This window comes from Vigna unguiculata, chromosome 8 (genome assembly GCF_004118075.2).
Source record: "Vigna unguiculata cultivar IT97K-499-35 chromosome 8, ASM411807v1, whole genome shotgun sequence".
Taxonomy (NCBI): Eukaryota; Viridiplantae; Streptophyta; class Magnoliopsida; order Fabales; family Fabaceae; genus Vigna; species Vigna unguiculata.
The window spans coordinates 36,393,299-36,408,038 of record NC_040286.1 but is presented as its reverse complement, the minus strand read 5'-3'; the positions used below and the strand labels follow the sequence as shown (position 1 = coordinate 36,408,038).

Genomic DNA, 14,740 nt, shown 5'->3' with positions numbered 1-14,740 from the left:
AGGCACTGGGTAAACAAACTAATCAGTGAAATATGTGAATGACAGAAACAAATGTTTTTTTTTTATTGAAAATGAAAATGGTGATAAATTATTCGGAAAGAAAAGTAAATTAAAAAAAAATTAATACGGACAAAAAGAAAAGAAAAACAAAATCACATTTCAGTCTATTTGGATATTGACCTGTGTCTTAATGCATATAAAAAAAAAATGGAGACCCAAATCAATATTTTTTTATGAAGAACGAAAACATGTTATTTATTAAGAATATACAGAAAATGAATAGATAAAAAGTTATTTAAGTATTATGGCTTCAGCGAATGAAGGGGAGATTTTCTCTCTGCTATCACAAACTAGTTATGCAGTCACCAACTGCTTCTGCATTCCACCATTCATCTCTCTGCAAACCCTTTCCCAAAACAGCTTTTTCTCCATTTTCTCTCACTATTCATATTGGTGTATCTCATTTTTTTTTCTTTCTTTCTGGGACTTCCTTGTTACATTATAAGCATTTCTTGGGTTTCATTATTTTTTTTGTTTTATTCAAAGCATTTCTTGTTACACCATGTAATTGGGTTTTGTATTTTTTCATGATATGCAAATAAAGTTTCCATTTTGATGAGTATGTTTCCGAACCTTCTTTTTTGTTGTAATAGCCCTGTGCGAAATGTTATGCTTGTATTTGTGGGCCAGCTTTATATAAAGTTCTTGGCTTTTGGGTTGTTGGTGAAGTAGAAAGGGTAAATTGGCTGGAATTAGTGTTTTGTAGTTGGGACAAGGACAAGGTGAATTGAGATGAGCGGAGTTGGGATTGATATTGGAAATGAGAATTGTGTGATTGCTGCAGTGAAGCAAGGAGGGGTTGATGTTTTATTGAATGATGAATCCGAACGTGAAACCCCTGCTGTGGTTTGTTTTGGAGAGAAGCAAAGGTTTGTAGGGTCAGCTGGTGCTGCTTCTGCCATGATGCACCCCAAGTCTGCAATATCTCAATTGAAGAGATTAATAGGTAGGAGATTTGGGGACCCTGATGTCCAAAACGAGTTGAAAATGCTCTCTGTAGAAAGCTCGGAAAGTGCAGATGGTGGCATTCTGATACACTTGGAATACTTGAAGGAGAGTCATGCTTTTACCCCGGTTCAAATAATAGCAATGCTCTTTGCGCACTTGAAGTCCGTAGCAGAAAAAAATTTAGGGACCACCGTTTCTGACTGTGTTATTGGGGTTCCATCGTACTTCACCATCTTGCAGAGACAAGCTTATCTCCACGCAGCAGCAATTGTTGGATTGAAGCCTTTGAGGTTGATCCATGATTGCACTGCAACTGCTCTTAGTTATGGAGTTTACAAAACAGATTTTGCTAGTGAAGCTCCTGTTTATGTTGCATTTGTTGACATAGGTCATTGTGATACTCAGGTCTGTATTGCAGCATTTCAGGATGGTGAAATGAAGATACTCTCACATGCTTATGACATGAGCTTAGGGGGGAGAGACTTTGATGAGGTTCTGTTTAGTCATTTTGCTGCAAAATTTAAAGAACAGTACGACATTGAAGTGTATTCTAATGACAGGGCATGTAGGAGGCTGCGTGTAGCATGTGAGAAGTTGAAGAAGGTTTTGAGTGCAAATCTAGAGGCAGCTCTGAGCGTTGAGTGTTTGATGGATGAAAAAGATGTTAAGGGCTACATCAAGAGGGAAGAATTTGAGAATCTGGCATCACGACTATTGGAGAGAATTTCTGTTCCTTGCAAGAAAGCATTGGCTAATGCAGACTTGACAGTAGAAGAGATTAGTTCCGTTGAGTTAGTTGGTTCAGGTTCACGGATTCCAGCTATAACTAGAATACTAACTTCTCTATTTAAGAAAGAGCTCAGCCGCAGACTGAATGCAAGTGAGTGTGTAGCTCGTGGTTGTGCTCTCCAGTGTGCAATGCTGAGTCCTGTTTTCCGTGTCAAAGAATATGAGGTTTGAATATTGAAACAAAACACTGATCCTTATCCTATCTTCATAATATGTGTATGTGTAGGAGAGTGGGTTATTGTGTCTGTGTAGATTGTTAGGTTCGAAATGTAACAAATACTAAATGGACTAAGTTGCTACCTTGGGTTCTAGGTTTATTTTCTGCATTTAGATTGTCCATGTCTCTTTTATCTATCTATGTAGAAATATATTTAACTTTAATTTCTCATAGATATATTTGTTTTTTCGGAATTTTGCATTAGCTTGTATTAGTCTATATAGAGTTAATGTAATTTCCTGTGTTTGTTCAGGTCCACGATTCTATTCCTTTTTCCATTGGACTTTCATCTGATGGAAAGGCAATTCCTGCAGGATTGGATAGTGTACTCTTCACGAAAGGCCAACCTATTCCAAGTGTTAAAATTCTGACGTTTGAGTATTGTGATTTGCTCCATTTGGAAGCATTCTATGCAAATCCAGATGAATTACCACTCGAGGCATATCCTAAAATTTGTTGCTTCACAGTATGACTGCTTTACAACTTTACTATGTAGTGAAGGAGTTTAGATCATCTTGTCCATGATTCCACGTTATCTATATTGCCTCACTTTTCTTTATTAATTATGTTCTTGCTTCTTCTGTTGTGTGCTTCATGTACCAACCCCATCTTGTGGTAAAAGGCTACTGTTTTTTGTTGCTGAATCTTGAGACAATCAATAGACACCCCACTTTCTTGGAGAGAAAGGGTTCATTAGTAAATAGCATTGCAACCATCGTTTGTTCTTTTCTCAAAGAAGTCATTGTTGTAAAAGTATTAGTTGTTATAGCAATGAGAATCTTTAGATGTGCACATGCTTGAACAAATCATCATGTTCTTAGGAGAAGGGGAAGCAGATATGGTGGATCTAAGACCCATATATCTATTTTCTAAGTTTCTAAAATTGAGAGAAATGACAATATTTACTTCTTTAGTAATGACAATTGGTTAACATTTGCTTATGTCTATTATATCATAGAAAACATCTAAATATCACAGGACAAACAAGTTATGATAAATAGTTCAATGCTGCCATTCCTTGTGCCAGTGATCATGAAGTGTTATGCATGCTTATGTGTGCTTATATCTGCACCTTGTTTATGTACACTTATCCATTTGTTTGTCACTTCTATTCAGATTGGTCCTTTCCACGGATCCCATGCAAGTAAGGCAAGAATTGAAGTTCAAGTTCATCTAAATTTGCATGGCATTATCGATATTGAATCAGTTACGGTAATAAACCTTATTTTTATCTCTTCATATTGCATTATTAGTTTCGAAAGATCTTTCTAAGCAGATGGACATTTTTTTGTCTTTTAGTTGGTTGAAGATCATGTGGATGATTCAGGTGCAGCAGATGATTCTTATTCAAATTCTGAAGCAATCAATATTTCACTTGTTTCTGAGACAATTGATAATGCCTCAGATGATAGTATCAATAAAAATTGTGAAGCTTCTCATCATTCTGTAAGTTCTCTTCTGCTGTTCTCTCTTCTCCCTGAACACCTTTTTTAAGTGGAAGATGTGAAGATATTAGTAAATTGTCCTTTAAACGTGAAAAATTATATTGATAAATTTTATTATCTGATTATTTATGATGCTGAATTCTGTACCATATCTGCCAGACTCGTGCAATTCATTTTTATGATGTCTGTGATGTTGTATCTGTACATTTTTATCTTGTTGAGATTGTTTTGATTGCAGATATGATTCATGTTGGTGTTTTGAGAAAATAAAAGTGTTACTATCATGCCTTGTTACAGGCTGATGGTACAAGAAATGATAAAGCTAACCGAAGGCTTCATGTACCAGTGAGTGAAAACATTTATGGTGCAATGACCAAGGCCGAGATATCAGAAGCTCTAGAAAAAGAACTCCAGTTAGCCGATCAGGACAAAGCTACTGAGCTAATCAAAGACAACAAGAATCAGTTGGAGTCTTATATTTATGAAACAAGGAGTAAGGTACACATTCAATATCTCAGTGATATGTAGACATGGCGGATTTGTGTGAGATTCAGATACATTGTATGAGTAAGTTGATGTGTTGTCATTGATGAATTGGTTTTTTAAAATTATCTGATTGCATGAATAGATCTTTAGCACATACCGGAGCTTTTCGAGTGAACATGAGAAGAAGGACGTATCTAAGAGCCTGAAAGAGACTGAGGAATGGCTCTATGATGATGGTGGTGATGAAACCGTAGATGCTTATTCTGCAAAACTAAAAGATCTAAAAGAGGTTACTTTTGTTTCTCTAATCTTTGGCAAAACATGTTTCCCACGCCACACTTCTTGTTTACATTCTTCTTGATCTACTGTAGCTGGTGGATCCAATTGAGTATCGATATAAAGACAGAGAAGCAAGACCACAAGCTACAAGAGACTTGTTAAGCTGCATTGTAGAATATCGATTGTCAGCAGATTCTCTTGCACCCCAAGATAAAGAAGTGGTAAAATAATAAATAGATGAATGAATGTAATTGTGGCAATATCAGCTTTTGTGTGACAACTCTGTTTTCAGGTCATAAATGAGTGCAATAAAGCAGAGCAGTGGCTAAGAGAGATGAGGCAGCAACAAGATTATTACCCTAAAAACTCTGATCCAGTATTATTATCAATTGATATACAGAGCAAGACAGAGGAGTTAAACTCGTATGGCTTTTACCTTTCTGTTTTCCTTTTCAGATGTTCATAATTGCAGGGTACTATGATCATTCAATTGGGTCTGAATTATGCACCTGCTGAAGCAAAGTATTGTTGATTTACTCCAGTTTAATCCGATTGTAACTAATGACTGTTATATTTTGATGGATTTCAGAGTATGCCAAAAGATATTGAATTTGAATTCCAACGGTTCTCCAGTTCCAAGAGACGAGGGTAAAGACGACGAACAGAATACTCCATGAACTGAAGATATAACATTTTATTCGAGCTAATGGCTTCTTACAAACGTGAACATTTTTTATTCTTCACACTTGTTCCCCGCTTCAGGAGTTGAAAGGGAAATCTTTTTATTTTTTGTCCCACCTTCTACTGAAGGCACACAATGATTTTATCTTGATTATTTAACTTACTCTTCAAATTGATCCTGTACCATGCATGGAGTAAATATTTATGAGCAATGGTTATATATTCTTTTAAAATGCACATGTGGTATAAGGGTACAAAAAGCCCAGTGTTGTACGTTTAGTAAAAATTTAGATCGCTTATCAAGATTTCTTCAAGCTAAATTCCTAGGAATCATGGAGTGGAAAGTCCCAGTTTTAGAATCTGTACACGCATGCCAATCTCTCGTTCATTGTTTAAGAATGTCTTTGTACACAAAACTATGCTTACTATACATTTGTTCATATAAATGCAATATAATAAACGGTGTTTCTTCTTGCTCCATCAAATTTCTTCTTGTACTTCATCACAGGCTTCTGGAATTTTTGATCCAGAATAAAGGGTGGGATGAGTGTCTTTCGGAAAAGATTTTCAAAATCGGTTTAATTTTTCCAAAATTGGTTTAATGTGTTCAGGAAAGCAAAATTCGATTTGATGGGAGAGAAATTTGATATGGTGCAGGAAGAAACACCATACAATAAATAGCGCCAAATGGAGCCCATAGAAACAGCAAACAGAAAACCCAAACAAATTGGGCGAAATATCACGTTTACTCCACTCAAAGATACAGGGGAAACAAAATCTTGTCTTAAAATTTGCTCTTATCATTTCTATCATTCATTTATTATTCTTTCATTTACAAATACCAGAAATAAATTAAGTATAATTAACAAAGCAACAAGCTCGATAAAAAGAATGAAAAAACCCTGGTGGTGAATCAAGTGTGAATCGAAACATTATCTAAAGCTACACTTTCATGGTGACCACCTTAGGTTCGTGTGCACTGTACGTAAACATTCATGGCTCACTATATATACTTTGCAACGATTTTTTAGCATCAAAACTTTCACTGATCAACAATCCCCCTTAATCAGTTTCCTCATGTGATGCTGCATACTGGATTTCTCTAGCTTCCTTGTCCCCATCCAAAACATGATACAGGAAACTTCGGGCAATTAAACAGGAATTGAATCTATGGGTTAATGCTAGTCAAAGATCCACAAGTAAATGACTGGATGTGGACCAGGCGAGTAATAAATGTCTAGCCTTCAAGTGTTCAGTTTCTCTTCTTCCTGGCTTTGGTAGTCTTGGAACCTGTTTTCTTTTTTGATTTCTTGAATCCGGTTCCACTCTCCTGAAAGAGTCAAAGGCATTTAGTCATTTAGTGCTACCACAACCAAAAGGATAACAACCACAGAATGGTATGCAAGTACATGTACCTTCCGATATTGTCCATAAGCAATCCTGCCTGTCAACTCCTGCCCACTTTTGTTGACATACACCTGCAGCGGGGAAAAAAGAATCAGGTCCTGATCGATGATACAATGACAAAATAGGTTAGGTGGAGAAAGGTTTAAATTTTTTTCTCAAATTTTGTTGTTGACCTTATCTTATAACAGTTTGATTTGAGGTCTTGTAATTTCAGAACCACTTGGAATGAGTCCCTGTCCTCTAGTGTACATTTTGACTTTGGTCCCGACACTAAGGAAGGACCAATCAATTCCTAGTAGTTATAGGTATCAAATTTAAGGATCAAAACAAATTTGAGAAATTATAGGTATCAACCTGCAAAATTAATTTAAATATTAACCTTTAAAAGGCTATTCTAGACAGCTGTACCAAAAAGTGTAAGAATGACTACAGAGTGAGTAGATTCCAATAGGATTTTGCTATTCTGTTTTTGTCACTAGACTGGAAGATACATTTCAGAGAATAATAGGAGATTCAACACAACTATATCAAGAATTGAAAGAGCATCTATAAGACAAGTAAGTCACAGCAGCATTCACAATATCAGTATTCTATTTTCATGGCTGGAAGACAATTCATGGAATAAATTGCAATCCACTGAATCAATAAAAGCAACAAATTCACACTCTGGTTATTCGAAAGTTAGCTACAGAGATAAAAGCCTCTTTCCACATTGCAATAATAACTTTGTAACTTTAGTTTCTGTCGTGAGATGTTAAAAACTGATGTTCAAGAATAAACTGAAATACTATAACACAGTATGCTACAAGCTTAATACGTTGACACTAGCAGCAAAACTTGAGACTACAAGAGATATTTATTAAAATACTGATGATATTTTAAAAAACAATAATGCAAGGCACATATCGGATATCTAATATGCATATCAAATCATGCATCAAAACAAGATATAAATCTTCAGTAACATCATGTATGAGCTTTTAGCAGTTCAATTTACGCAACAATAGAGAACGGCTCACATCTTCTAATGACCATCGTCTAACATGAGAATCTAAGTAAATTTAACAAGTTAATGCTTAATATCATTAAACTTCATTTTTTAGGATTTTCACATACCTTTCTTCCTTCTGGAGATGTATACCAATGACCTGCAGATTGACCACTTGCTTGGACCCGTCTCTTGCTAGCATCCTTTGGCGAACTGGCAGAGCTCCTAGGTTGCACCCAATCCCCAGAAGCACGTGATTGGTTTGCAGGGCTTGATTTATTAGCTTTACCTTTACCTTTTGAGACACTATTCTTCTTAGTGCTATTCCTCTTTGTTGCTTTCTTTCTAGAAGATTCCCCATGGCTAAATGGGGAAACAATTTTGGGATCCACCCAACCTCCAGAAGTATTGAAAGATCCCTCAACAACAAAATTACTTGATTTGTTTTTTCCCCTTGTCGAGCTGTTTACACAAGCATTTTGAACCCCCTGCGTGTTTGAAGCTCTTCCATTGCCAAATTGTCCCCTAAAATAAAAAAGTACACCAAAAACAATATGTAATACAAAACGACAACCATTTTCCTTTTAAATCACTACCAGTAATTAATTAAAAACGAACACGGGCTATGACTTACATGTAATCAATGTGTGAGGCATTAGGTTGTTGATTCACTCCGTTTATGGCACCTAATGGATTGAAATTCCGCAAGCGAGTGTGAACTAACTGCTGAATTCTCGGATCCTCATGGAAAAAATACTTATGAGCAGGATAAACTGGGTCCACAGATTCCCATTGTTGTTGATTCCTTTGACAGCTAGAACTGACCCCAGGATACCTCTCATTGTGACTTTCATTCACATCACCCCGGACTTCCTTGGATTTATCAGAACAAAAGTACTCTTCATACAGCTCATTAAAAGCTGGTGTTGGCACAGAAACATCCTTCAGTGGCGAAAAATCCTTCCAGAGATCCTCGTTTCTATTCTTATCAAAAGATGCTTTCTTGTTCTTTTCTAAATGATTTTTAGGGTAAACTTTATTGGCCCCGACAACATTAACATCTGAATCATCAGAATCGGAATCAATTAGTCGAAACCCAGGAACAGAATCATTCTTCAGGGGCGAAAAATCCTTCCAAAGATCCACATTTCTGTTCTTATCAAAAGATAATCTCTTATCTTGTTTTAAATTGTCGTTAGGGTTGACATTATTGGCGCCACCACCAACATCCACATCGGAATCATCGGAATCAATTAACTGAAACCTACGGAGAGGACTGGTCGTTAACTTCGGAAACATCAAGCCACTCTTCCCTGTTTCTAACCTAGAAGAAGCAGGAACATCATCCGAATGTTCCTTTCTTTTCCCATCTCTGGAAGAATTACTACAATGATGAGGGGTTAAACTTAAAACTCTACTACCATTCAACGAAACTTTTGAGCTGCTACACACAGAACGATTCGATCCCGATGGAAGCGTGGGCACTAATGATAGATATTCCAGCAAAAAAAATAACCAATTTAGAACGAAAAAGAGTATATTGTATTACTTAAAATTGAGAAGCGGAGAGAGAAGAAAAAAAAGGTTTTAGCTGACATTACCTTGATCGGGATCTTCCTGCGAGGAGAACTCCTCGATATCGTCATCCACGTCGGCGTCGAGGGACGGCGAAGGTGGTCCACGGCGGAGGCGTTTGAGAAGGGGGCGCGGCGGGTCGGGTCGGGTGTCGGGTTCGGAGTCGGAGACATGGGCGATCGGAGAAGGAGGTGGATTGACTGGGGAATGCGGGGGCGTGTCGAAACCTAGGGAAAATGAGGGCACTTCGGAATTGGCCATGGAAATTGGAAGGGAAATTGAGAACGAGAGAGAGAAAGAGAAAGGGAATTGAATTTAGATTGAAGTAAATAAGGGTTTGCGGATTCCAATTTGGGGGAAAATGGAGGGAATTGAAATTTCTTGCTGGCGCGAGTGAACATGAAGTGTGGCGAAGATTCTCTTACAATGTCTCTCAACTCTTTCTTTTTCTTCATGTTTAAATTTAGTTATTTTTTTGTCTCTTGGTTTTTATTTACAGTAAGCTCTTTTTATTCACATTTCATTGCATATTTAAGTTATTATGATTACATTTATTTATGTAATCAATTATTTTAATTGCCTAGTTTTAAATAATCTAATTATTTTAACTTGAAATCCTTTTTAATTATCTTAATGTATGTATTAATCATAATGACACTGTATTGATAAAAAAATCGCATATATCTTAGTCTTGGTTATTTTAATTCACATAAATATTGTTTCTTTATTAATGAAAATCAACAAATTCAACTGCATATCAATTGAAATAATCATATAATAATTACAAGTAATTATTTAATTATATTATTGGAGATTACTTTAATTTTATCAATTCAAATATGAATTTTGGCCTCAGTTAATTTAACTAATTTAGTTCAAAATATATGTTGACTGTAGTTAATTAAATTAACATAGTCACATGTTTTCATCTCTGAAGAATAAAATAAGTAGTTATTTTTGAATGGAAATAATTGATTATATATAATAACTCCAGATGGTTAAAATAATTATTAGAAATTGATATTTTCATTCATTCTAATTACGTATTTTACCTTAATTCAAAGTGGTCTTAATTAATTTAATCTCATATATAATCTTAATTATTTGTGAGTCATTTTGTATAATTGCAACAATATTGTTTAAATTTACAGTGCAAACTATTATAAAATGTGGTAAATGTTGCAGAAAAGTATGAAGTTATATTTTTCTGTCCCAGAACCTACTAAAATACAATCTACAACAAATCCTAAGCAACATCAATCAACGATAGAAAATCAAAATCTGCAGTAGATAATGCCATCATCTATACCTTATGACAATACTTTTTTCCCTTCACATTTGTCCTCTGACTAGAATTGATACAAGTACAACACAAGCTTACATGTTCCTCATAATTTTTCTCAAGACCCTACCTAAGGCTAGTAATACAGAATGAGCGTTTTGCCCAGATATCTCAGGGTGTGAAGCATTTGGCACAAGAGTGAAAAGGGTATCTGCTTAAAGCTTAATATGAATGATGAAGAACTGAAATAAGAACTAATACGAGGCAGAAAATGTGCAACAATTCATGACCCCTCAGCACTTTTGAGCAGATTTTCCGTGAGCAGCATATATTTGTACATTCACAATCTAAAATGAACTGCTTTTCGTCAATCATTTGGTTACCAATCTGTGCAATATGCCTATGCCCTTAACTAAATCTTCTGTTTAAGAACATGGCGCAACTGAACCTTCTGGCTTTCCATTCTAGCTTCCAAAAGTCGTGCTTTCAAACTATTCTTCTGTGCACCGCGAGGAATGCATCCTTTCATACCACCCTTATGTGCATGTGGACTTCCCGAATCAGGACTCAACTGGTATAGAAGGTCTTGGGGGCTCAATCCACCTTTACCTGATCCATGATCAGGAGACATTATGACCCCATTAGATAACCTTCCATTAGAAAGCTTCCCATTCATTTCTTCCAGAGAGATTATCTTGTAACTATCCCCGTTGTTTGGATATGACCTCCAAAGCCTTGTTATGGATGATACCTTCTTTGACTGCTTAGTTGGTATAGAGCACACTTCACTTATTTCAGTTATTGGTGTCTCCTCACCAGCAGTTTCTTCCCATTCAAGTACACTTCTCCCTGAGACATTACTGTCTCGATGATTCCTGTTCAAAGATAGGGTACTCCCTTCTGGGGAATAACTCGAGCCTTGATCGTCAACATGGCTCACAGTTTCCCATCCACTTTCATCTCCTTCTACATCCCCGTTATCATCCACAAATACATCAGAACACCTCTGAATGCCATCCTTTGTTATTGCATTGGCTTCAGGACTCACTATGTGAATATTCGAGGCATGACTAGCGGAACTGTGAGAAGCAAGTGGTTCAATCTCCCTCTCATTTGCTTCACCAAAATTTGCTTCTTCAAAAATGGCAAAAATATCATCAGAGTTAGGGGGTTCGTATGAAAATCCCTTGATGTCTTGAATGTTCATCGTAGCTGCAGCCTGTTGAAGTGACTGTGCCTCTCTCAGCTCTGTTGTGATCGGATCTGCACTTCTTGACTTGATAAAACTTTCCAAATCTGCAACAAGTTTATTCATCTGTGAATACTTCTCTTCAAGAGAAACTTTTGCATCTATCAACTTCATTTGAACACGTTCTTCACGCCATACTTCTGCCATTTGTAACATCTTCCTCTCTTCTTCCACTTCTTCCCTATGTTTCATAGATTCCCTCTTCAATGCTTCAACTTCAGCCTTGTCTTCTCCAATTTCCTTGGCAAGCTCATCACACACTTCCTCAATCAATTCTCTGGCCTTCCTTTCCTTCTCATAATCTTGCATGTAGCGCTTTGCAGAGAGTTTGGCATCCGCCAACTCATTTACCAACCTTGAATTGACAATTTCAATCCGCTGGCGATTTTTTCTTTCTCGACTCAACTCTGATTTAATGTCATCAATGTATGCATGGATTTTGTCATGCTCTCTGCTCCTCCATTGCGCCCTTTCCTCACTGACTTTCTTCAGGAAATGTTCAAGCTTCTTTTTGGAGGAGCGGTGTTCAGTCTCAAGCTCCTGAATTCGTGCTCGAGCCTGCTCTAGTTCAGCTCCGAGAGCAGATACCACAGATACTGCACTTGCCTTTTGGTCAAGAAGTTTCATGTGCCTGTAGATATGATGTGCCTCTTCATCTGATGTTTTTAAACATAAAGGATCCCATTTTGTTGCACCCTCCCTTTCAGTGTTGGAAAACCGGAAAGGTTCAGGCTGAATAGCACAAAGTAGGTTTAATATTAGCACCTTCATCGTTTGCACTTTCACTTTAATAAGTAAAAGTACACTTTGAAACTCATTGCTCATTCAGAATGTAGAGGCTAATTACACCGAGTATGTCTACATGAAAAAATTGTTGTCTAAGTCATTCCTATGCAGATCTATACTTCTATACATAGCATGGATCAATGCAATAATCAGCCTTATTTGTTAATTCCCAAGTTGCCATCAAATAAGCCATTTTTCTATAAAGCAGGTACAGGGTCCAGTTTTAACTTGAGTTATTACATGTATATGACATTCACTCAATAATCTTCTAGAAATTAGAAAATTCATACCTCACAGAAGTGTCCATTCTTTGCCCCAAATATGGAACGGGGACTTTGCAATGGATTCTTCTTCAGATCAGATTCATGGATCATGCCATTGGGATGACCAAGGAACCGGTGCCGTGCGTGGCCATTTCCATGCTGCAGATAAGTGACATCACATCAGTAATGAGACAATAATAAAGATGGAAGACAATCACTTCTCTAATTCAACTGGAATGCACAGATAACAAATAACCCAATATCGTATACAATGAATATCCAATTAAAGTCCAAACTTACTTTCAAACAAGCATAAAAGAATACGACTTTGTAAAACCAATAATATTAACACGTCAGAAACAGCATTTTGTTTCTCACGTTCTGTCAAACAAGACACAATATTAATGCAATCTGGATGGGTATGATTTAATCAAGCAAGAACGGACAAAGAATCAATCCTGCCACCAAGCACACTTTTGCGTTCGGGAAATAAATCTTAAAACAACTACAACAGAACTTCAACTATTTACACTGACAAACCCGACTCAAAATCAATTCTCCGATAATTACAAAAACTGATGATGAGGTTTCCACTGGTACCACACCGAAGAGCAAACAAAAAACAAAACATTTGAAGCCTCAAAAGACAGTTGTTTTTGCTTTCATAGAAAGCCTAATCCATAACTCTAAACACCAAAACAGGAAACTGGACAATAATGACGACGAAACAAAGATAGAATCTGAAAACCCACCATTCACAATCAACCAACAGCAAAATCATCATACAAAAATACTCCCAAACAATAAACTATAATTCTTTTCCCTCCACGAGGGAGGGCCTACCATACAGTAGATAGAATAACCTAGTAGCCTATTGCTGCAAAATCAATTTTAAATCAGAAACCGCAAAAGAATCCAAGATGAAACAAAACTCACACGGGAACAAAGAAAAACAAGGGATCTCAACACAAACAAGAGAGAAACTAAGAACGAAAGGGTCATCGACGGAGATCCCACATTGACCGTTACATGAAAAATATAGTGTACAAACGAGGGAAACAATAGTTTTTGCCGTTAAGTAAGTCTTAGTATAGAAACTCAAGTTCTACCTTATTTTCCAACCCCTTCCAGCCATCACCCGAGACAGTCTCCGGCAGATGCAACCGCCAAAGCCCGGCCGCCAGTCTCCGCGCCGACACGGCCACCTCCGTTTGCTTTTTGGCGCTTCGGGACGTTCTCCGACGAGACCCCGAGAAAGAAGACTTCTGGTCCTCTTCGAGTGGATCCTCATGGATCTTCCACTTCAACAGAGGGGTTTCAGGTCTGCTCCGTTTGCCACCGTGTCTCCTCAACCGTGTCCCCGGAGTTCTCGGTTTCCGCCGCTGGAAAGGCCGCGCCGGTTCAAGATCCCAGTCCGGCGAAGGGTTGCTCACGCCCCTGGAACCAATGCTCGCCGGGAAAGTCGCCTTGCCGGAATACTTCATCGTCGCCGGCGAGTCTCAGCCATCAGCGTTACCTACTAAATAAATGCTAATACTCGCCGCCTTGCGAAAATGAAACAATGACTGCCCCAAAAAGATAAAATAAAAACAGTGAGAGAGAGAGAGAGATAAAATCTGTGTGTTGTTGAAGTAATGAAGTTCGTGAAGTGTTTGTATGAGAGAGAGAGAGAGAGAGAGAGAGAGAGAGAGAGAGAGAGAGAGAGAGAGAGAGAGAGAGAGAGAGAAAGAGAGAGCACACGAGGAAAGTACAGAAGAGAGAGAGAGTTTCACTGTTTCAGAGATTTTGCTGAGAAAAGGACGAACGGACACAGTGATAATACAAATACATATACGGGTGAGGTGTATGTCGGGCCGTATGTTTATACGGTCAACGTATTTATTATCACGATGATTCCACGCGCGTGAAATCTTTATACGGTGTCGTTTGGCCCTACTTTGATTTATAAGCTGCTATGCTTGTTATTGTTGCTGGTGGAAGAGACGTTGTGATTTGAATGATCATGGTGGGTGGGGGTTTATTTTTTATTTTTTATTTTTTTATTTCTTATTTTTATTCTGTTTTTAAGAAAAATCACGTTCAACTTATTCATTTATATCTGGAAATCAATGGGTTCTTTTTTAAAATTTTAACTTTATATTGCTTTAAAAAATAATTGTATTAAACACTCGATAAAACTTGATTTTACCGTTTTTTTAGACAATTTTCTGATTTAATTGTGTATTTCTTTTAATCTTGTGTCACTTGATCATTATTATACACAGCATTAAGAAAACTAGAAAATT

General features: G+C 37.1%; 3 protein-coding genes across 5 annotated transcripts; 1 reads left to right on the top strand and 2 right to left on the bottom strand.

The window, feature by feature from the left end:
• Positions 1-302: 302 nt before the first annotated feature.
• LOC114193324 (heat shock 70 kDa protein 16-like) lies at positions 303-5,064 on the top strand. 2 transcript variants are annotated; one of them, XM_028083064.1, is made up of 9 exons: positions 303-1,962; positions 2,268-2,480; positions 3,131-3,220; positions 3,314-3,460; positions 3,757-3,957; positions 4,088-4,234; positions 4,317-4,445; positions 4,517-4,647; positions 4,814-5,064. In XM_028083064.1, the coding sequence occupies exons 1-9, from the start codon at positions 793-795 to the stop codon at positions 4,899-4,901; spliced, it is 2,316 nt and encodes a 771-aa protein (XP_027938865.1). In that variant the 5' UTR covers positions 303-792; the 3' UTR covers positions 4,902-5,064. The 2 variants fall into 2 exon arrangements, with proteins under 2 accessions (XP_027938865.1, XP_027938864.1); XM_028083063.1 differs by having other exon boundaries at positions 3,131-3,226.
• Positions 5,065-5,684: 620 nt separating this feature from the next.
• On the bottom strand, positions 5,685-9,329 carry LOC114195541. Its single transcript, XM_028086047.1, has 5 exons — positions 8,902-9,329; positions 7,935-8,784; positions 7,429-7,825; positions 6,321-6,383; positions 5,685-6,235 (listed from the first exon to the last, which is right to left on the bottom strand). Exons 1-5 carry the CDS (start codon positions 9,134-9,136, stop codon positions 6,158-6,160), a joined length of 1,623 nt encoding a protein of 540 aa, XP_027941848.1. The 5' UTR covers positions 9,137-9,329; the 3' UTR covers positions 5,685-6,157.
• Positions 9,330-10,040: 711 nt separating this feature from the next.
• On the bottom strand, positions 10,041-14,224 carry LOC114194548. Of its 2 annotated transcripts, XM_028084859.1 has the most exons (4): positions 14,207-14,224; positions 13,565-14,020; positions 12,483-12,614; positions 10,041-12,138 (listed from the first exon to the last, which is right to left on the bottom strand). In XM_028084859.1, exons 2-4 carry the CDS (start codon positions 13,937-13,939, stop codon positions 10,570-10,572), a joined length of 2,076 nt encoding a protein of 691 aa, XP_027940660.1. In that variant the 5' UTR covers positions 13,940-14,020; positions 14,207-14,224; the 3' UTR covers positions 10,041-10,569. The 2 variants fall into 2 exon arrangements, with proteins under 2 accessions (XP_027940660.1, XP_027940659.1); XM_028084858.1 differs by lacking the exon at positions 14,207-14,224 and having other exon boundaries at positions 13,565-14,181.
• Between the last annotated feature and the right edge of the window lie 516 nt (positions 14,225-14,740).

What these genes read in the sequence shown, in the direction of transcription:
- LOC114193324 (XM_028083063.1), top strand. Translation starts at nt 793, where the DNA reads ATGAGCGGAGTTGGGATTGATATTGGAAATGAGAATTGTGTGATTGCT. An exon ending in CTAAAATTTGTTGCTTCACA is followed by an intron (nt 2,481 to 3,130) that starts GTATGACTGCTT and finishes ACTTCTATTCAG; the next exon opens with ATTGGTCCTTTCCACGGATC. An exon ending in AACTAAAAGATCTAAAAGAG is followed by an intron (nt 4,235 to 4,316) that starts GTTACTTTTGTT and finishes GATCTACTGTAG; the next exon opens with CTGGTGGATCCAATTGAGTA.
- LOC114195541 (XM_028086047.1), bottom strand. Translation starts at nt 9,136, where the DNA reads ATGGCCAATTCCGAAGTGCCCTCATTTTCCCTAGGTTTCGACACGCCC. An exon ending in GCCTCACACATTGATTACAT is followed by an intron (nt 7,826 to 7,934) that starts GTAAGTCATAGC and finishes TTTTTATTTTAG; the next exon opens with GGGACAATTTGGCAATGGAA. An exon ending in CATCTCCAGAAGGAAGAAAG is followed by an intron (nt 6,384 to 7,428) that starts GTATGTGAAAAT and finishes TCCCCGCTGCAG; the next exon opens with GTGTATGTCAACAAAAGTGG.
- LOC114194548 (XM_028084859.1), bottom strand. Translation starts at nt 13,939, where the DNA reads ATGAAGTATTCCGGCAAGGCGACTTTCCCGGCGAGCATTGGTTCCAGG. An exon ending in GGAAGGGGTTGGAAAATAAG is followed by an intron (nt 12,615 to 13,564) that starts GTAGAACTTGAG and finishes ACTTATCTGCAG; the next exon opens with CATGGAAATGGCCACGCACG. An exon ending in AGAATGGACACTTCTGTGAG is followed by an intron (nt 12,139 to 12,482) that starts GTATGAATTTTC and finishes TGTGCTATTCAG; the next exon opens with CCTGAACCTTTCCGGTTTTC.